This window comes from Rana temporaria, chromosome 3 (genome assembly GCF_905171775.1).
Source record: "Rana temporaria chromosome 3, aRanTem1.1, whole genome shotgun sequence".
Taxonomy (NCBI): Eukaryota; Metazoa; Chordata; class Amphibia; order Anura; family Ranidae; genus Rana; species Rana temporaria.
In genome coordinates, this window is record NC_053491.1 from 223,424,059 (window position 1) to 223,443,208 (window position 19,150).

Genomic DNA, 19,150 nt, shown 5'->3' on the forward strand with positions numbered 1-19,150 from the left:
CATCATCCAATCATGTGAAAGCAATATATATATATTGTGACAGGAAGCCAGGTAAATCTGGGGGTGTTGTCACAGACGGGAGATACATTTCTGCCTTGTTTAGAAAATTCACCAATTACTATCAGGTGTCGGCTGCAGAGGTAGCCAGAAAGTTTTAAGGACGTTGGATAGCTTCAGCTGTTCAGAATGAGGAAATTAACGCCTCTATAAATTGTCCAGAGGATTACTACTCAATGCTGCATCCTGAGACTTGTTGAGTTAGGCTGGGTTCACACTACTTTCATCCTACTTTGCTCTGCTACATTGGTCCTACATTGATCCTACATTGGTCCTACATCCATCCTACTTTCATGAACAGGATACTACTTTGGTCCGACTTTAATGATATTCAATGGGCCTGAAGTAGGATCAATGTAGGACCAAAAGTAGTACAGGGAGCTTTTTCAAAGTCGGACCAACTTGTGTAGGACGCTACAAGACGCTCTCATAGGGAAACATTGAACACAGAGCAAAGTAGGATGAAAGTAGTGTAGTAGTGTGAACCCAGCCTTAAGGAGAGCAGTGAGCTGAGGAAGACTTCTAAGGCTGGGTTCACACTACTACACTACTTTGATCCTACTTTGCTCTGCTACATTGGTCCTACATTTATCCTACCTTGGTCCTACATCCATCCTACTTTCATGAACAGGATACTACTTTGGTCCGACTTCAATGATATTCAATGGGCCTGAAGTAGGATCAATGTAGGACCAAAAGTAGTACAGGGAGAATTTTCAAAGTCGGACCGACTTGTGTAGGACGCTACAAGACTCTCTCATAGGGAAACATTGAACACAGAGCAAAGTAGGATGAAAGTAGTGTAGTAGTGTGAACCCAGCCTGAAGGTGAAGTGGTTGTTCATATCTTTGCTGTGTGATAAGAAAATCAAAAAGACTATTGTTTTCTGCTGGAAGACCAGCAGTGTCTGCCCAGCAGTAGGCTGTGCCAGACTCCATAGGTAGGTTCCTGTGTTGTGAAGGTAGACGGCCCAAGTGGCCAGGGTTAATTTTATGTTTTATTTTTGTTTATGCTGTTTTGATGCTTGCAATTGTTTCCAGCAATATGGAAGAATAAACCATAACCCTTGTTTTTCAACCACCCACGGCTGCCTCTCTGTGTAGTGAACCCACTCAGGAGGTCACACACCCCGCTACCGAGCTAACCTCTTACAATATATATATTTTTTTTCCTTGCATGTGATTGGATATTCTCTGCAAAGTGAGATTTTGCCACATTTTCTAAGCTATAAAACAAATTCCCTTGAAAAAGTATAATTTCACCCCTTGATTAATGAACAGCCTTTTTGCCTTTAGTAAATCAACTCCGCGCAGTATCTCAAAATGTGGTCAAAATTGGTAATTTATGGCTTAAATCAAGATGGAAAGTGAGACGAAATCTCTCCTTTGGGACACAGAAAGCAATAAAAATCTGAAAGGTGTTTTAACCATACCATTCTCTATCCAAAACTAGGGATAAAGGTTTAGTTTGGGGGGGGGGGGTTCAGAAGATAGCAACAAGCTCCAATCTCCTACTCTACCTGGAAGTCAGAATGTCCCAGGTTCAGCCATAACAGTAGGTTATCAAAGGATTATGTAAGTATGCAGACTGTTATCAGTGGTATGTTAGTTATCTTACACTGCTAAACGTATTGTTTATATGTTGTTATAGTGACCACTTAATCTCAGTACCAAGAAAAGCCAGCGTAAAAATGTACAGTTGTGCTCATAAGTTTATATACCCTGGCAGAATTTATGATTTCCTGTCCATTTTTCAGAGAATATGAATGATAAAACGTTTCTTTCTCACTCATGGTTAGTGTTTGGCTGAAGCTATTTATTATCAATCAACTGTGTTTAGGAGCCTAAGTAGAGGGTGCTACACTAACCTCCCCAGGTCAATCAGAAAAAAATAAAAATGGCTCCTGGGCCCAGGAGAAAGGACATCCCATAAGATAAGTTGGAAGGGGAAAAGGGAGATAACTTGGACAAGGGATATGTACAAATAAATGACATACAAAAAATATATATATATATATATATATATATATATATATATCTCACATTTCTGGTACGTATTTACACCTGTACAAATAACATAGACCTAACTACAGGTCTCTGTAGCTAATAATTAACTGCACACAATATACACATCTGGGCCAGAGCCGCTTTCCCTCAAGAAAGATACACTACCCACAGGAAATCTTGACTCCAGCTGGAGGGGATGGACAGCCATCCTATCTCAGGGGATCCTAAGAGAATTCAGGAAATATAACATCATCCTACACTCAAACCCATCTATACACTGTACACAGTTTCTGTCAGGAGGGGGTTTGCATCCTGTCGACAGAAATATCAAAATTAAATTCAGCGCACACATTTTTTCTGTTTGTTCTGTCCAGAGGGACAAACAGGCTCCTTAAAGAGTTTGTTCTGTCCAGAGGAACAAACCTCACCCACGTGTCCTTGCAATAGAAAAGGTTCATCCATTGGGCACACATGGTGGCAGGCTGGTCTGATCTGGCAAAGTCAGGAGAAAGGCACATTCTGCTACCCTCCAGCAGTCCATGTGTAACATCTTTATGCAGCTATAGTCCCTTACAGTCTCCTCACACATAAAAATGAGGGTCAGGTAGTCTCCTCGTACCTCCCCATTCCTGAATGGAGACTGAGAGGCTCTTCGTAGACTGTCCTGCCTTCACGATAAGCACCGGATCTCGATAAATTGCTCTCCCCAGTCGCCATTCACGTCAAATGTCCTGAAAGCGGGCCCATGTCTCAGCACTGGCTCCTTCCAGAAAGGGCTAGCAATAGGCAAAGAGCCAACCAGCATTTCAGGAACTCCTGGCTCCTGTAGGGCTGTACTTACAGTCGCCAGGTTCCCGACCAGGTCGCAGGCCACAGCAGACTCCTCTTCCCTCATTTCACAGATTTTCGCAGGGAAGTCACCAGGCTCCGACTCCGTTACGCCTTTCAGGGATGATTTCAGGCCCTCTCCGGTCTTCTGGAACTTCCGTGGCTGCACGCGACACAGTCCTGAGTGCAGGTCCAGGTTGTAGTACCGTGGCTCCTGCTTTCTGGATGCAAGCCGGGTAAGCGGTTTGCCGCAATGGCCACACCAGATCTATGCACTGACCACCGCGATCGGTATCCAGCACTCTGGACACAGCAGGCACAGTCGCTCCATTCCCTCCACCATCCCGAGGGAAAATCTCCTGCGATGCTCCAACCAGATAACAGTGTCCACCAGTGTCCGCTCCTGCAGCTCAGGCAACCCTTTTAGCGCTGGGTACACATGTCCACCCACAGCCATCTTGCTCCTCTGCCTCGTCGTGTCTGCTAGCAGGGAATGCTGGGTCTCCTCTAGGGTGTGGCACCGTCCCCTTTCTTTCACACAGGCTGACATCTGTGAAACTGATAGGTAGGCGGCAGGCCTCTCCCTTGGTGTGCTGCTGTAACCCCTTCTTAGAAAAACTGAAGTTAGCAGGCATGCTGATTCTAGCAGGACTTGTCCAGGCATGGACTGTGCCCGAGCAACTGGGAACTGATGACTGCTGAATTTTCTGGTAGTAAAAATAAAGTTTGTAGCCAATGTCTCACTGAAGGGAACACTTGTAGCACAGTCCCACCTGAAGGCACCCGCAGGCTGACCCTGATCACCCCGGGCAACAGTAGACACTTCCAGGCACACTTCACTGTTTAAAGCAGGAGTTTGAAGCATAAGTTAATAATGTCCATCATTAGCAGAATGCTGGACATATTTGTAATCCAAGGTTAGGCATCCAGTAATAGCAGAACGCTGGATGCATTTGTAATCCATGGGTGCAGTTACCCGGCGTGGTTGCCACAGGTGACAGCACATGATGAACCGTTCCTGTGTTGCAGGATTGGCAAAAGTGTCCATCCCAGCAGCGGTTGGGGCAACAGGGTAAGCAGGTAGCAATAATTGGCAACGGCTCCCGCTGGTTGCTATGGGCAACAGCACTTATCACTTCAGTACTGAATAGCAGGCAGAGCACACAAGTCCTTCAGTTGGGTTCGACTCCTCAACAATGGTGGAACAAAGCACAGTCCCCCGGCTCGATCAACTTTGGTTGCTAGGGGCAGCGTCTGGCAGGTTTCCCGTGACCAGGTGGTCCCGAAACGAGACCCCAAATGTATCTGTGCCTCCGTAGTGTTGTGGTCCACCCTACCCAGCCTGGCATTTAATTCTCATTCACTCTAAGACAATGAACAGCCCATATGCTTGTTTTATTGAGGGAATTTAACTTGGATGGGGTGAGGTAAATATGGGATGCCCAGTGAAATGTAGATCAATCAATTGGTGAATTGTAGATCAATCAGTTGATGAATTGTAGATCCACCAATTGGGACGAAGTATGTACACTCCCTGTACACATCACTACTTCAGTCTCCTCCAGCACTTTTCTTGCTTGCAGACTATTCCTCTTGCTTCCTCATGCACATCGCTTAACTCCCAGGAGCAGCTAGCATATTTAAAGTTAGGCCTGACACTGGCTCGGCCAAGCCTCAGCAACTGCCCTTTGCAGGCAAGGACCGCGGGCCCCTATAGTGTAGCAAAAGAATAGAAAGTCTCTAGTGCTATCTGTCCTACAGACGGACTACTGCTCCTAGTCAGCCCTCTTCAGGCCCTAACAGCCCTGCTGGCTGCAGCTGCCCGACTCCACTGCCCATGATACCACAGTCCTTTCCACTATCTCTGCACCCATCCCAGACTGCATGCTCCAAGTCCTCTTAGGCGTGCCTCCCCAGTCCTCCTGACTGTACATGTCACTCACCAGCCCTCCTGGCTGCGACCAGTTGGTCCTCTTCTTGAAGACTCGACCGGCAATGCTAGCTCCTGCTATCCTCTCTTGTGCCTCCTGTCCAGAACCTCCACACTTTCTTGAAGGGCTCCGTTCTGCACCCGAGCCCAGGCCCAAGGTCACCCCCCCCCCCAAAGACTGGGGAGCTCCCTCAAGGGCCCTGACAGCCTAGCACTCCATCTTCAAGCTCTGAACAACTCCTCCCCAGCTGGGCTGACTCTAGGTATTCAAGGAGGCCTGCCTCCTGCCAATCCAGGTTGGGGATTGGTCTGGGCTCCTTAGAAAATGCCAGGCAGCTCCACCTTTTCTCTCCTTCTAAAATCCTCTAGAAGAAAGATGGAGGTCTCAGTGATGCTGCCTGTGAGTCAGCTGCTAACCCTGAGCCACTCCCAGCCCACACAAACCAAAACAAACAGCCAGGCCTGCCTAAATTGACCTACCTAGAACAACAATCCTATTCCAGCACCTACCTAGAGGGTGCTACACTTTAAAATACTGAAATAAATTTGAGGCTGCACAGCAATGACATCACTTCTTGATAATATCTTATTCAGCCATTGACATACAGCCTGCAACTCGGGAACTGCCCCTCTCTTACAGGTTTCACGCCAACAAAATGGACAGTAAATGAACAGAAGAGAAGTGTGACCACCCTTTGCCTTCAAAACAGCATCAATTCTACTAGGTACACTTACACAGTTTTTAAAGGAACTCAGCAGGTAGGTTGCTCCAAACATCTTGGAGAACTAACCACAGATCTTCTGTGGATGTAGGCTGCCTCAAATCTTTTTCTCTCTTCAGGTAATCCCAGACAAACTCCATGATGTTGGGATCAGGGCTTTGTGGGGACCGAATCATAACTTCCAGAACGCCTTGTTCTTCTTTACACTGAATATATTTCTTATGACATTGGCTGCATGTTTAAAGGGGTTGTAAAGGTTGTTTTTTATTTTCTAAATAGGTTTCTTTAAGCTAGTGCATTGTTGGTTCACTTACCTTTTCCTTCAATTTCCCTTCTAAATGTTTTTTTTTCTTTGTCTGAATTTCTCACTTCCTGTTCCTCCTCAGTAAGGTGTTCAGAAAGCTGTTCTAAATGACTTTCCACCACTCGGATGATGGTGGAAAGCTTACTGAGGATAAACAGGAAGTGAGAAATTCAAACAAAGAAAAAAAAACATTCAGAAGGGAAATTGAAGGAAAAGGTAAGTGAACCAACAATGCACTAGCTTAACCACTTCATTACTGGGCACTTAAACCCCCTTCGTGCCCAGACCAATTTTCAGCTTTCAGCGCTGACGCATTTTGAATGACAATTGCGCGGACATACAACACTGTACCCAAATTATATTTTTATAATTTTTTTTCCCACACATAGAGCTTTCTTTTGGTGGTATTTGATCATCTCTGCGATTTTTATTTTTTGCGCTATAAACAAAAAAAGACAGAAACATTTTGAAAAAAAAACACAATATTTTTTACTTTTTGTTATAATAATATCCCAATTTAAACAAAAAAATAATAATTTCCCTTGGTTTAGGCCAATACATATTGTTCTACATATTTTTGTTAAAAAAAAATCGCAATAAGCGTATATTGATTGGTTTGTGCAAAAGTTATAGGGCCATATTCTTAAACAAGTTACGTAGGCGTATCAACAGATACGCCTACGTAAGTCCCTTTCCTATGTTTAAGTGTATTCTCAAACTGAGATACACTTAAACATGCCTAAGATACACCAGCCTGCGCCGTTGTATCTTAGGCTGCAATATTTACGCTGACCGCTAGGTGGCGGTCAGCGTAGAATATGCAAATGACTACTCACGCCGATTCTCGAACGTACGCTTGCCCGCCGTAGTGTTTTAACGTCGTTTCCGTAAGCGATACGCGGCGTAAAGATAAAGATGCCCCCTAGGTGGCGTACTCAATGTTAAGTATGGCCGTCGATCCCGCGTCGAAATTTCAAAATTGAACGTCGTTTACGTAAGTCGTCCGTGAATGGCGCTGGACGCCATTTACGTTACAGTCAAAACAAATGACGTCCGTGAGACGTCATTTAGCGCAATGCAAGTCGGGTAATTTACCCGACGGAGCATGCGCATTACGATCGGCGCGGGAGCGCGCCTAATTTAAATGATCCACGCCCCCTGCCTGGATCATTTGAATTAGGATGGCTTACACGGGTGGACTTTACGCGATGCCGCCGCAAGTTCACAGGTAAGTGGTTTGGGAATCCGGCACTTGCCACTTAAACTTGCGGCGGCGTAACGTAAAGTACATACGTTCCGCCGCCTGAAATGTATCAGAATATGGCCCATAGCGCCTACAAAATAGGGGATAGATTTATGATTTTTTTTTTTTTTTACTAGTAATGGCGGCGATCTGCGATTTTTTTTGTCAGGCCTTTGATATTATCGGACGTATCGGACACTTTTTTTTCACACAATTTTGGGACCATTCACATTTATACAGCGATCAGTGCTATAAAAATGCACTAATTACTGTATAAATGTGACTGGCAGTGAAGGGGTTAACACTAGGGGGTGAGGAGGAAGGGGTTAAATGTGTATCCTGGGTGTGTTCTAACTGTGTGGGGGGAGGGGACTGACTGGGGGAGGTGACCGATGCTGTGTCCCTATGTAAAGGGACACAGATCGGTCTCCTCTCTCCCTGACAGAACGTGGAGCTCTGTGTTTACACACAGAGCTCCACGTCCCTGCTTTCACCGCCAATCGCTGGTACCTGGCGGACATCGTGGCGGCCAGGCACACGCATCGGCTTCCCAGCGATGCGCCGGGCACAGTGTTTCCCCACTGCGCGCCCCCAGCGGCGTGCAGGGGGAATGTAAACAGGACGTCCAGGGATGTCCACCCGGCACTTGAGAGCCGCTCTGTGGACGTCTTTCGTCTATAGCGCGGATCTCAAGTGGTTAAAGGAACCAATTTAGAAAATAAAAGACAAACCTTTACAACTCCTTTAAGGTTGTTGTCCTGCCACAGAATAAATGTGGGGCCAATCACACGCCTCCATGATGCATAGTTGCCAACATTTGAAAAAAAATTCCAGGGACACTTTGCAGCACAGCTATTAATTAATTACCACACTCACTTCCCCGAAGCTCCACCCACTCCGCAGTATGTACAGGAGAGGAGGAGTGCAGAGGGTATGATGGGGGCAGTATGTACAGGAGAGGAGGAGGAGGAGTGCAGAGGGTATGCTGGGGCAGTATGTACAGGAGAGGAGGAGGAGTGCAGAGGGTATGATGGGGGCAGTATGTACAGGAGAGGAGGAGGAGTGCAGAGGGTATGATGGGGGCAGTGTGTACAGGAGAGGAGGAGGAGTGCAGAGGGTATGCTGGGGCAGTATGTACAGGAGAGGAGGAGGAGGAGTGCAGAGGGTATGCTGGGGCAGTATGTACAGGAGAGGAGGAGGAGTGCAGAGGGTATGCTGGGGGCACTATGTACAGGAGAGGAGGAGTGCAGAGGGTATGATGGGGGCAGTATGTACAGGAGAGGAGGAGGAGTGCAGAGGGTATGATGGGGGCAGTATGTACAGAAGAGGAGGAGGAGTGCAGAGGGTATGCTGGGGCAGTATGTACAGGAGAGGAGGAGGAGTGCAGAGGGTATGCTGGGGCAGTATGTACAGGAGAGGAGGAGTGCAGAGGGTATGATGGGGCAGTATGTACAGGAGAGGAGGAGGAGGAGTGCAGAGGGTATGCTGGGGCAGTATGTACAGGAGAGGAGGAGGAGTGCACAGGGTATGATGGGGGCAGTATGTACAGAAGAGGAGGAGGAGTGCAGAGGGTATGCTGGGGCAGTATGTACAGGAGAGGAGGAGGAGTGCAGAGGGTATGCTGGGGCAGTATGTACAGGAGAGGAGGAGTGCAGAGGGTATGATGGGCACAGTTAGTACAGGAGAGGAGGAGTGCAGAGGGTATGATGGGGCAGTATGTACAGGAGAGGAGGAGGAGTGCAGAGGGTATGCTGGGGCAGTATGTACAGGAGAGGAGGAGTGCAGAGGGTATGCTGGGGCAGTATGTACAGGAGAGGAGGAGTGCAGAGGGTATGATGGGGCAGTATGTACAGGAGAGGAGGAGTGCAGAGGGTATGCTGGGGCAGTATGTACAGGAGAGGAGGAGGAGTGCAGAGGGTATGCTGGGGCAGTATGTACAGGAGAGGAGGAGTGCAGAGGGTATGATGGGCACAGTTAGTACAGGAGAGGAGGAGTGCAGAGAGTATAATGGGGCAGTATGTACAGGAGAGGAGGAGGAGTGCAGAGGGTATGCTGGGGCAGTATGTACAGGAGAGGAGGAGGAGGAGTGCAGAGGGTATGCTGGGGCAGTATGTACAGGAGAGGAGGAGTGCAGAGGGTATGATGGGGGCAGTGTGTACAGGAGAGGAGGAGTGCAGAGGGTATGATGGGGCAGTGTGTACAGGAGAGGAGGAGTGCAGAGGGTATGCTGGGGCAGTATGTACAGGAGAGGAGGAGGAAGAGTGCAGAGGGTATGATGGGGGCAGTGTGTACAGGAGAGGAGGAGTGCAGAGGGTATGATGGGCACAGTTAGTACAGGAGAGGAGGTTGGAGGGTATGGCGGTGGCAGTATGGGGAGGGATTTCTTGTGGTGTCTATGGGGTAATCAGGAAGTGATGTTGGGAAGATAAGGGAAGGAAAGTGACCATGGAATGATGTCCCTCAGCAGGGGGGGGGGGGTAGGAAGCTCGGAGTGATGTCTGTATGATGTGATCTGGGGGTGATGCAACCTGGGGGCAGTATGTACAGGAGAGGGGGACTGAGAAGTGGTCAGATAGCGATAATGGTCAGATATAATAAAAAAAAAACTCATCCACTAAAAACATTTAAAACAATGAATCCTACAACAGTACTAGATGTAAGTACAGATCTATGTAATCCAGTTTATAGCACTCTGCATCCAATCCAATTGCTCAGACTAGATAATGTGGAGTCATTTATAGCCATTCATGTAACCTGTGTGTGTATGTGGTGAGTTCACACTTCTGATTGCACAGACTCAGAACCTGTATACATGTACAATGAGAAGTGTGAACTCACCACATATATATACAGGTTACATGAATGGCTATAAATGACTCCACATTATCTAGTCTGAGCAATTGAATTGGATGATGTTTGCACAGACTGTTCATGCTTAGAAGTGATCTGTCAAAATGTGTTTGGGCTGCAGACCTCCCCCCGCCCCCTCCCCTCCCCCACACTCAAACTCACTATCTCCCCCGATCCTTCTCCTAAGAAAAAATCTCCTTGAAAGTTTGTACTACTACTACTATCCACCCTAGGAAACTTCCCACAGAAAAGTTCAGCTCACTCACCTCCTCCCTTCCTCTGGCCAGCCGACAGGAGCTACAGTGAGCTCCGCCTCCAAGGTCTCACAGAACACCGCGCTGCTGATTGGAGGGGGAGGCTGAGTCAGAGATAACAAGGACCCGCACAGCACGAGACTGGAGAGAGGGGAGGGGACAGAAAGGAGCTTTGCATCCTGAACACACAGCGCAGGCTCAGGTCCCTGCTGAGACCCAGAAGCCGCACCTGCCTTCCCCAATAGCCGGGACAAGTCCCGGCAGGCTAAATTAGCTGGGACTAGGTCCTATTTGACGGGACTGTCCCTTTAAAAACGGGACAGTTGGCAAGTATGATGATGGTATGGCATTGATGGATAAATATGCTTATTTCTCAGCATCAACGGCACCATTGATCTTGAACAAATCTCCAACTCTGTTTGCAGAAATGCTGCCCCAAACTTGCAGGGAACCTCCACCATGCTTCACTGATCACACTCATTCCTCCTAAACTTTTGAACCTTCGATATTTATATTTGGAAAAATGCAATTCTCTAATTGAAATTAAGGGGTAACGGGGGGATGGGGGAATTAACCGCCATTTTACTTCTTTTATTTTTTGCATTCTGCTTTTAACAATAATTGGGGAATACAGGGTAAATATTTACTGTAATCATTCAATTGTATGTAATGAGAGAAACATCCATTTTTTTATTTTTATTTTTTTATTCTCCTACCTCCCAACCTAGGATTTTTAAAGTGGTAAACGTGACTACACTGTATTGCTATGGCTCATTTTGTGATATGAAGCAATATCACACTTATTTAAGTCTAGAATACAGGAAGGATTGGCTATAATGCGGGTTGAAGTGTCTGCAATCATCATAGGTTTCCAGGGCCATATCTAAGATTGGGTGCCGTGACAGACATAATGGGCCAGATTCAGAGAGCAATTACGCCGGCGTATCCATAGATACGCCGCGTAATTGCTAAGTAGCGCCGGCGTATCTTCTTTCTGTATTCAGAAAGCTAGATACGCCGACTTTAGCCTAAGATACGACTGGCATAAGTCTCTTACGCCGTCGTATCTTAGGGTGCATTCTGACGCTGGCCGCTAGGTGGCGCTCCCATAGATGTCAGCGTAGAGTATGCAAATTACATACTTACGCCGATTCACGAACGTACGTGCGCCCGGCGGTAGTTTTTTACATCGTTTGCGTACGTCGTTTTCGTCGTAAGGCTGCTCCTGCTATTAGGAGGCGCAGCCAATGTTAAGTATGGACGTCGTTCCCGCGTTGCGATTTGAAATTTTTACGTTGTTTGCGTAAGTCGTCCGTGAATGGCGCTGGACGCCATTTGCGTTCACGTCGATACCAATGACGTCCTTGCGACGTCAATTACCGCAATGCACGTCGTGAAAATTTAGGGACGGCGCATGCGCAGTACGTTCGGCACGGGAACGCGCCTAATTTAAATGATCCACGCCCCCTACGGGATCATTTGAATTCCGCGCGCTTACGCCGGCACCTTTTACGCTACGCCGCCGCAACTTTATAGGCAAGTGCTTTGTGAATCAAGCACTTACCCATAAAACTTGCGGCTGCGTAACGTAAATGTCATACGTTACGCCGCCGCAGTTTTGCGCGCCACTACCTGAATCTACCCCACTATCTTTCCAAAAATGAAAGGTTTACATTTGCGGATGCCATAGGATGGCCAGATGTTGTGACTCCTTTGCTTGGTACTGCATGTTTAGAGCCTCTGGGGGTTTACAGTAATTTACCAACACAAAAAGCTTTTAATATATATTTACTGTTACTAGGAAATGGCACAAATCTTTCCAATATTCTTTATCATTTTGAAAATGTCTTAAGTATCTTGTCTATTACCCACACGATAATGTCGAGAGACAGGCCTTGCTTAGGCCATTCCAGTAGTAAACAGTCTATGAAAAAGAATACTGTAACCTTACTGTACTCACTATCAATTTAGAAGTCAAGTCTTGCGGCATTCGATTCTTATTATATGATTCCATTACATACTGCAACAGCTGTATCTCGTCTTGTGTAAGTTCAGCTTTGACCTACATGAACAACAATGAAAATAAGCTGTATGACATTGGTAATATACAATATCTCTAGCTAATACAGAGTAACTACAAGCAAGTTGTTTTTTCTTTGTTGAGGGTAGAGTGGTAAGACATTAGAGCATCTGTCAATAAAATCCTATAGCATCTTCTTCTTGTGCTGGGAGCTTGGAACTTTGTGGCTCTGGTGAGGGACCTACATAACAGATGCAGTAAAGGGGAAAAAATAAATTTCCGATCGTCTGTGTGGAACTCCGACTGAGAAAAAAACACGCATGCTCAGAATCAAGTCGACGCATGCTCGGAAGCATTGAATGTAATTTTTCTCGGCTCGTAGTGTTTTTGCGTCACTACGTCATAATAAATAATTATATTTTAGTTGTTTTTTTATTTATCTATTTATATTTCTTTTTAACACCCTTGCACCTTGCTCCCTGTACATAGTACACTCCTGACCCCTGCACTTTCTAAGCAGCACACTCCTGAACCATGCAGTCTGTACATAGCACACTCCCGAACCCTACACTCTGTATGCAGCACACTCCTGAACACTACACACTGTGCACTCCTGAACCTTGCACCCTATACATAGCACACTTCCGAACTCTGCACTTTCCAAGTAGCACACTCCTGAACCCTGCACATTGCACACTCTCGAACCCTGCACTATGTATGTAACACACTTCTAAACTCTGAACTTTGTACACTGCACACGCTTGAACCCTGCACTCTACATAGCACACTCCTGAACTCTGCACTCTGTACACTGCACAGTCCTGAACAAGGCACTCTGTACACTCTGCACTCCTGAATTCATCACTCTGTACATAGCACACTCCTGAACCCTGCACTATATACATAACAAACTCCTGAGCGCTACACTCTGTATACTACACACTCCTGAACCCTGCACACTGTATGTAGTGTACTCCTGAACTCTGCACTCTGTACACTGCACACTCCTAAACCCTCTGTATGTAGCACACTCCTCAACTCCCTACACTGTACATTGTGCGTTCCTGAACCCTACACTCTGTATGTATCCCACTCCTGAACCCTGCACTCTGTATGTAGCCCACTCCTGAACTCTGCACTCTGTATGTAGTGCATTCCTGAACCCTGCACTCAGTATGTAGCACACTCTTGAACGTTGCACGCTGTATGTAGCCCATTCCTTAACCCTGCACTCTGTACAAAGTGCATTCCTGAGCTCTGCACGCTGTAAGTAGTGCACCCCTGAACTCTGCATTCTGTTTGTAGCACACTTCTGGTATTTATTGCCCCTTTAAGACCCCTTCCATTTTTAGTATAATTAGGCCGCACCCACCATTTGCCACGGCACACTCTCTCACCCCTCATCTGGAGGAGAGTGGGAGGCATGGTTGAGGTCCTTTACTTATTTATAAAAAAAAAAGCCTTACATTCAACACTAAGCACCATTGCATGTTGCAATGCACTGCAGTGTGTTTCACTGGGTAAAAATGCAGACATGCTGCTTAATTATGCAACACACTCCACCACACTGAACAGAGCGTTTAGAAAGTACCGTAATTGTTTTCTATATGCCCTTGCTTTGAGCCTGCTATGATCAACACTTATTAATGCAGCTCAATGCACCTGGAGTGAGCGAGTCCCAAAGGAAATATAAGAATAAATGAAAATTAATATAAAATAAGTTGATAGGAAATTTTTGCAAAGTTTATGTTGTACAACAGCCACGGTTTACAAATGACTTTCTGCTATATAAATAAAATTTGTATACATCCTGTATGTGATTTCCATCTTACTGGCACAAGGACAAATACCCTCCAGTAATCCCTAATGGCCCTAAAATGGCTCATAATAAAGAAAATTAAGCTGCACATAGATATCTAGCAAATGTAAATTGACAAACATCTTAGATTTGAGTATTTTCAATACAGCTATTTTTGGTGATTTCAGCACATCATTTTTTTCCCTAATTATTGCACATTGTAGTCTTATGATGGACAGAGGCTTTCTGCCCAGTAATTGGAGTATGGCAGAGTCACAGAAGCCATGACTAGTTACTGATTCGAGTGAGTAAACATTTTGCATAGTATGTAAAAAAGGCACATATAATAGTTAACTTGTATTTAAATGCATTTTTCCGACCACTGCTAACCAAGTCATATGTTATTTATTATTGACTTCAGCGTCATGAACATCATTTTATAGAACTCCACTAGCTTGTCATTTGTCGAAAATAAACACAGTAGCTCAGGAACAGGAATGTCTGTTTTTCTGTGTTCTCTGGTTTTATTGTCTATGCGACATACATTTGGTAGGAATTCAATATAGATAAACTCCAGAGCAGGGGCGGACTGACCATTGAGGCACTCGGGCACTGCCCGAGGGCCCCATGCCACTAGGGGGCCCCATCAGGGTTGCCAGGCTCAGTAAAACCAGGTACAGTATGTAAAAATCTGTGTTTTTTTTACATCTGTCCATGATATGTCCGAAACCGACATGCTTTTGATATGAAAATCCTGAGATTTTAGCTGCCCTGCCTCTGCACTGCCTCCTGGCGTGGTGGCCATCTGTAAGCCCAGGGGCCCCATAATCTTCTATTGCCCGGGGGCCCTATGAGTTGTCAGTCCGCCCCTGCTCCAGAGTATGGGCTAGATTCAGAGAGAGATACGACGGTGTATCTCCAGATGGAATCAGAGAGAATCAGTTACGCATAGATATGCCTAAGATCCGACAGGTGTAACTGTGTTACACCGTCGGATCTTAACTGCAATTTAAAAATGGCCGCGGGGGGCGTTCTCGCTGATTTACGCTGAATAATATGTAAATTAGCGAGATACGCCAATTCACGAACGTACGCGGGCCCGACGCAGTGTTGTTACGACGTTTACGTAGCGGATTTCCCCGCGTATTCTTACCCCTGCTTCTATGAGGCGCAGCCAATGTTAAGTATAGCCGTCGTTCCCGCGTCAATTTTTTTTTTTTTTTACGTCGTTTGCGTACGCCGATTCAGAAACCCGAACGTCGCTAGTTACGCTCACGCCGAAACCACTGACGTCCTAGTGACGTCAGTGGGAGCAATGCACGCCGGGAAATTTCGCGGACGGTGCATGCTCATTTAAATCGGCGCGGGAACGTGCCTGATTTAAATAGTACACTCCCCCTAGCAGCGGAATTCGAATTCCGCCGGGGGATTTACGATCCGCTGCGGCAAGTTTGGAGGTAAGTGTGTTGTGAATTACCCACTTGCCTCTCAAACTTGGGCCAGCGGATCTTAAATCACATAGATCACGCGGATCTAAAGATCCGCTGATCTATGTGATTCTATCCCTATATGTCTGTTTTACTGTGTTCTTTGCTTTTCTTGCCTAAACTCTGTCAGTGTGATGTACATGTAGCAAGAATACAATGTAGCTAAACTCCAACCAAACTGCTAATATGCAGTTCATGTACACATACAGTATATACTGTTTTATGAAGCATTTTGGAATTGTATTCAGCTAGTCTTGTGGTACAGCCACCCTTGCCAGACAGCACACCTAGATTCTGGAACTTCCTGCTTTCTACACTGCAGCTAAGCAGTTGAACCTGGTCCAGAACCGATTTTCGATCAGGATGGATGGTCCGGATGCTGCAGTGGCCACCAACAGGATCAGATGCCGCTGTAGGATAAGCCAAGTAACGCTGCGAACCAGACTGAAATACACAGAGGCAATGGACTAGAAATGACATCACTGTGGATGGAACATGAAGCTAAGATGTGTGGTTACGCGTTTCAAAGCCATGCTGCTTCTTCCTCAAACCATTACCTGGCTTATCCTACAGGGGCATCTGATCGTGCTGGCGGCCATAGCAGCATCCTGACTATCCACCTTGTGGACCCTTGCGGACCCATGGAGAGCAGTGTTTTAAATTATAGAGACATGCTTTGTCTTTACAGCTAAAAGTGAGTTGCCAATTGTCTTTTAATAAAAACTGTGCTCATACTACTACACTTAGTCTGTTGCTCTCTGCTGTTCCATTTTTTCCTCTTATGCCGCGTACACATGACCATTTTTCATGACGTGAAAAATGCAATTTTTTAAATTGGTCATTAAAAACGATCGTGTGTAGGCTCCAGAGCATTTTTCTCGACGTGAAAAATGGGCCTTAAAAATGTAGAACATGCTCTAATTTTTTGCGTCGTTTTTCACGCCGTTGTTTTTCACGTCGTGAAAAGCAGTCCTGTGTAGGCTTTAACGACGGGAACACTCGTTCTGGTAAAACTAGCATTTGTAATGGAGATCGCACATTCGTCACGCTGTAACAGACTGAAAAGCACGAAGACTGAAAAGCACAAATCGTCTCTCACCAAACTTTTACTAATACAAAATCAGCAAAAGCAGCCCAAAGGGTGGCGCCTTCCGAATGGAACTTCCTCTTTATAGTGTCGTTGTACATGTTGTACATCACCGAGCTTTGCTCGAGCATTTTTTTTCACGATCGTGTGTATGCAAGGCAGGCTTGACAAGAATCACGTCGAGAAAAAATATTATTACTAACCACTACTGATGTCTGTGCCATGGATCACTGCTGTATAGAAAGGTAATAGTAGAAGTGAATATTTAATACCTTCTTTGCAAGGCCAAACTTCTTGCAGACACCTCTGGCAGAGGGTTATTCTAAGAAAATAATTCAATTTAAGGGTATTTGTATTTATTAATCATGTACACACAAAAATGCATGTTTGTGTATGGTGGAGTTGAGAAATTATCATTTTGATTGTTAGCATACGCCCAATATCCATCTGAAACTTTTCATAAGTTTTGGCATGTATATAAGCGTATATATATCTCATCCCCAACCTGATCAAAGAATTACATTTATGGATTCTGTAGGATATAACAGTAGTATACCCTTCAATATATCTCTACTGATAATGCCAACCACAGACAGAATTTTGGATAGCGCAAAATAACTCACCCTGCTTGTTCTTGTGGTAGATGTCACTTGCTTTAATTCAAATCCCTCATATTCTTCATTGAATGATTTTTCAGAAGGGAGTTTTATGTTTTTCCGTAGTCTTTTAGACTTACATTGAATTTCTGTTAGCAAGCCTGCAATGATAAATGGTTACCACAATTAGAACAACATTTCTGATAGGCCCTTTTGTCTTTGTCTTACATTTTAGATTATGTTTTTGTTGTGCTAGATGCTGATGTCAGACCAGTAGTGTATTTAGGTCTTGTGCTGCCCTAGGCCTGACTAACCTCATGCACCCCCTAATTTAAATATGACCCACCCCTTCCTGTTAAGGCCACATGCTTTCTATTTAAGCCCCGCCCTGACATTTTCGAGTAGGGACACTAGTTCTTAGGGCCTGGGGGGGGGGGGGCATTGGATTCCCTTGATTTGCATAGATTTCCTCTCACTTCCTGTTTGGCTATGGGGCAGAAAGTGAAGGGAAATCTCTGCAATGGGACAGGGATGGTAAAAAATAAACGGACAGGGGCTATAACCTTCCCTTACTCTATCCAAAATGAAAAAAAAAAGTGTTGCCTATAGTTCTACTTTAAGCACAAATTTCTGATAATTTTATGGAGCGGACTAAGAAGATTGTGAGGAAGGTTTGTGGTCCAGGATGATAGGACAGTCAAAATTAGAAGCAGCTTGCGTTACACTAACAGTTTAGCGGAAGCCGGCGGGGACTCTTTCCGTGCTGCACCCCTGCAAAGTGCTGCCCTAAGCCTGGGCCTTGTTGGCCTAGGCCAGGATACAGCATTGCGTCAGACTCCCCAAAAGTATCAGCATGTCGTTTTGGTTTCCACTTGGGCATTGCAGTGTGTTGCCATTTGTTCTGAAATGCACTGTCAGCTTATCTCAACCTCAAAATTACTACAATTAAACTAGAAAGTCTATATCATCATCTCAACCAGGAGATGTTGGGTTATATTGGGGATGGCCTACACACATAAGATTATTAACCAATCCAACTGGAATCAGCCCTGTGTCTTTTGGCTCCTATAAAGCCCAATGAAACGTTCAGTTAAAATTAGCTAACTACATTCAAGGTACATCAAAATAAAGGTGTGCAAAGTCTTCTTTAAAAAGAAAGCCACAATCCGTGTTGAAAAGCATATCTCCTGCTAGCATACTGCAGAGTAGAACCCTTGCTCCCAGTGTAGAAGCAATGATCTGTTTGCTGAGGTCCAACATTCCCCTTGATTTAACCACCTGAGGCCCGCGCTATAGCCGAATGACGGCTACAGCGCGGACCTGAAAATCCAACAGGACGTCAATTGACGTCCACCCCTATCCTTGTTCCCCGCGCGCGCTCCCGAGCGTGCAGCGGGGAAACTCTGTGCTGGCCGTGTCCCTTGGACACAGCCAATCACAGATCGCCGTGAATGGCCAATCGGAGTGGCCGTTTGGTAGGCGATTTGTGTGGCCAATGAAAGATGATCTCATATGTAAACATATGAGATCATTTCTCATTGCCGGCTCTCACAGAGACAGCGTCCTGTCAGGGAGAGAGGAGACCGATCTGTGTCTCTTGTACATAGGGACACAGATCGGTCACCTCCCCCAGTCACCCCCTTCCCCCACAGTTAGAACACTATGCAAGGGTACACATTTAACCCCTTCCTCACCCCCTAGTGTGAACCCCTTCGATGCCAGTCACATTTATACAGTAATTAATGCATATTTATAGCACTGATCGCAGTATAAATGTGAATGGTGCCAAAAATGTGTCAAAAGTGTCCGATGTACCGCCATAATGTCGCAGTCCCAATAAAAATCGCAGATCGCCGCCATTACTAGTAAAAAAATTAAATAAATAATAATAATTCTGTCCCCTATTTTGTAGGCACTATCATTTTTTCGCAAACCAGTCGCTTATTGCAATTTTTTTTTTTTTTACCA

The 19,150-nt window shown here is 45.6% G+C and overlaps 1 protein-coding gene across 2 annotated transcripts in view; it reads right to left on the minus strand.

The window, feature by feature from the left end:
* Window positions 1-19,150, minus strand: part of NR1H4 (nuclear receptor subfamily 1 group H member 4) — a 126,911-nt gene that overhangs the window by 29,801 nt on the left and 77,960 nt on the right. For both annotated transcript variants that reach the window (XM_040344326.1, XM_040344327.1), the window contains 2 exons: window positions 17,210-17,343; window positions 12,155-12,256 (listed from right to left, as the gene is read on the minus strand). In XM_040344326.1, coding sequence (XP_040200260.1) covers window positions 12,155-12,256; window positions 17,210-17,343 — 236 coding nt within the window. The remainder of the gene's footprint in view (window positions 1-12,154; window positions 12,257-17,209; window positions 17,344-19,150) is intronic.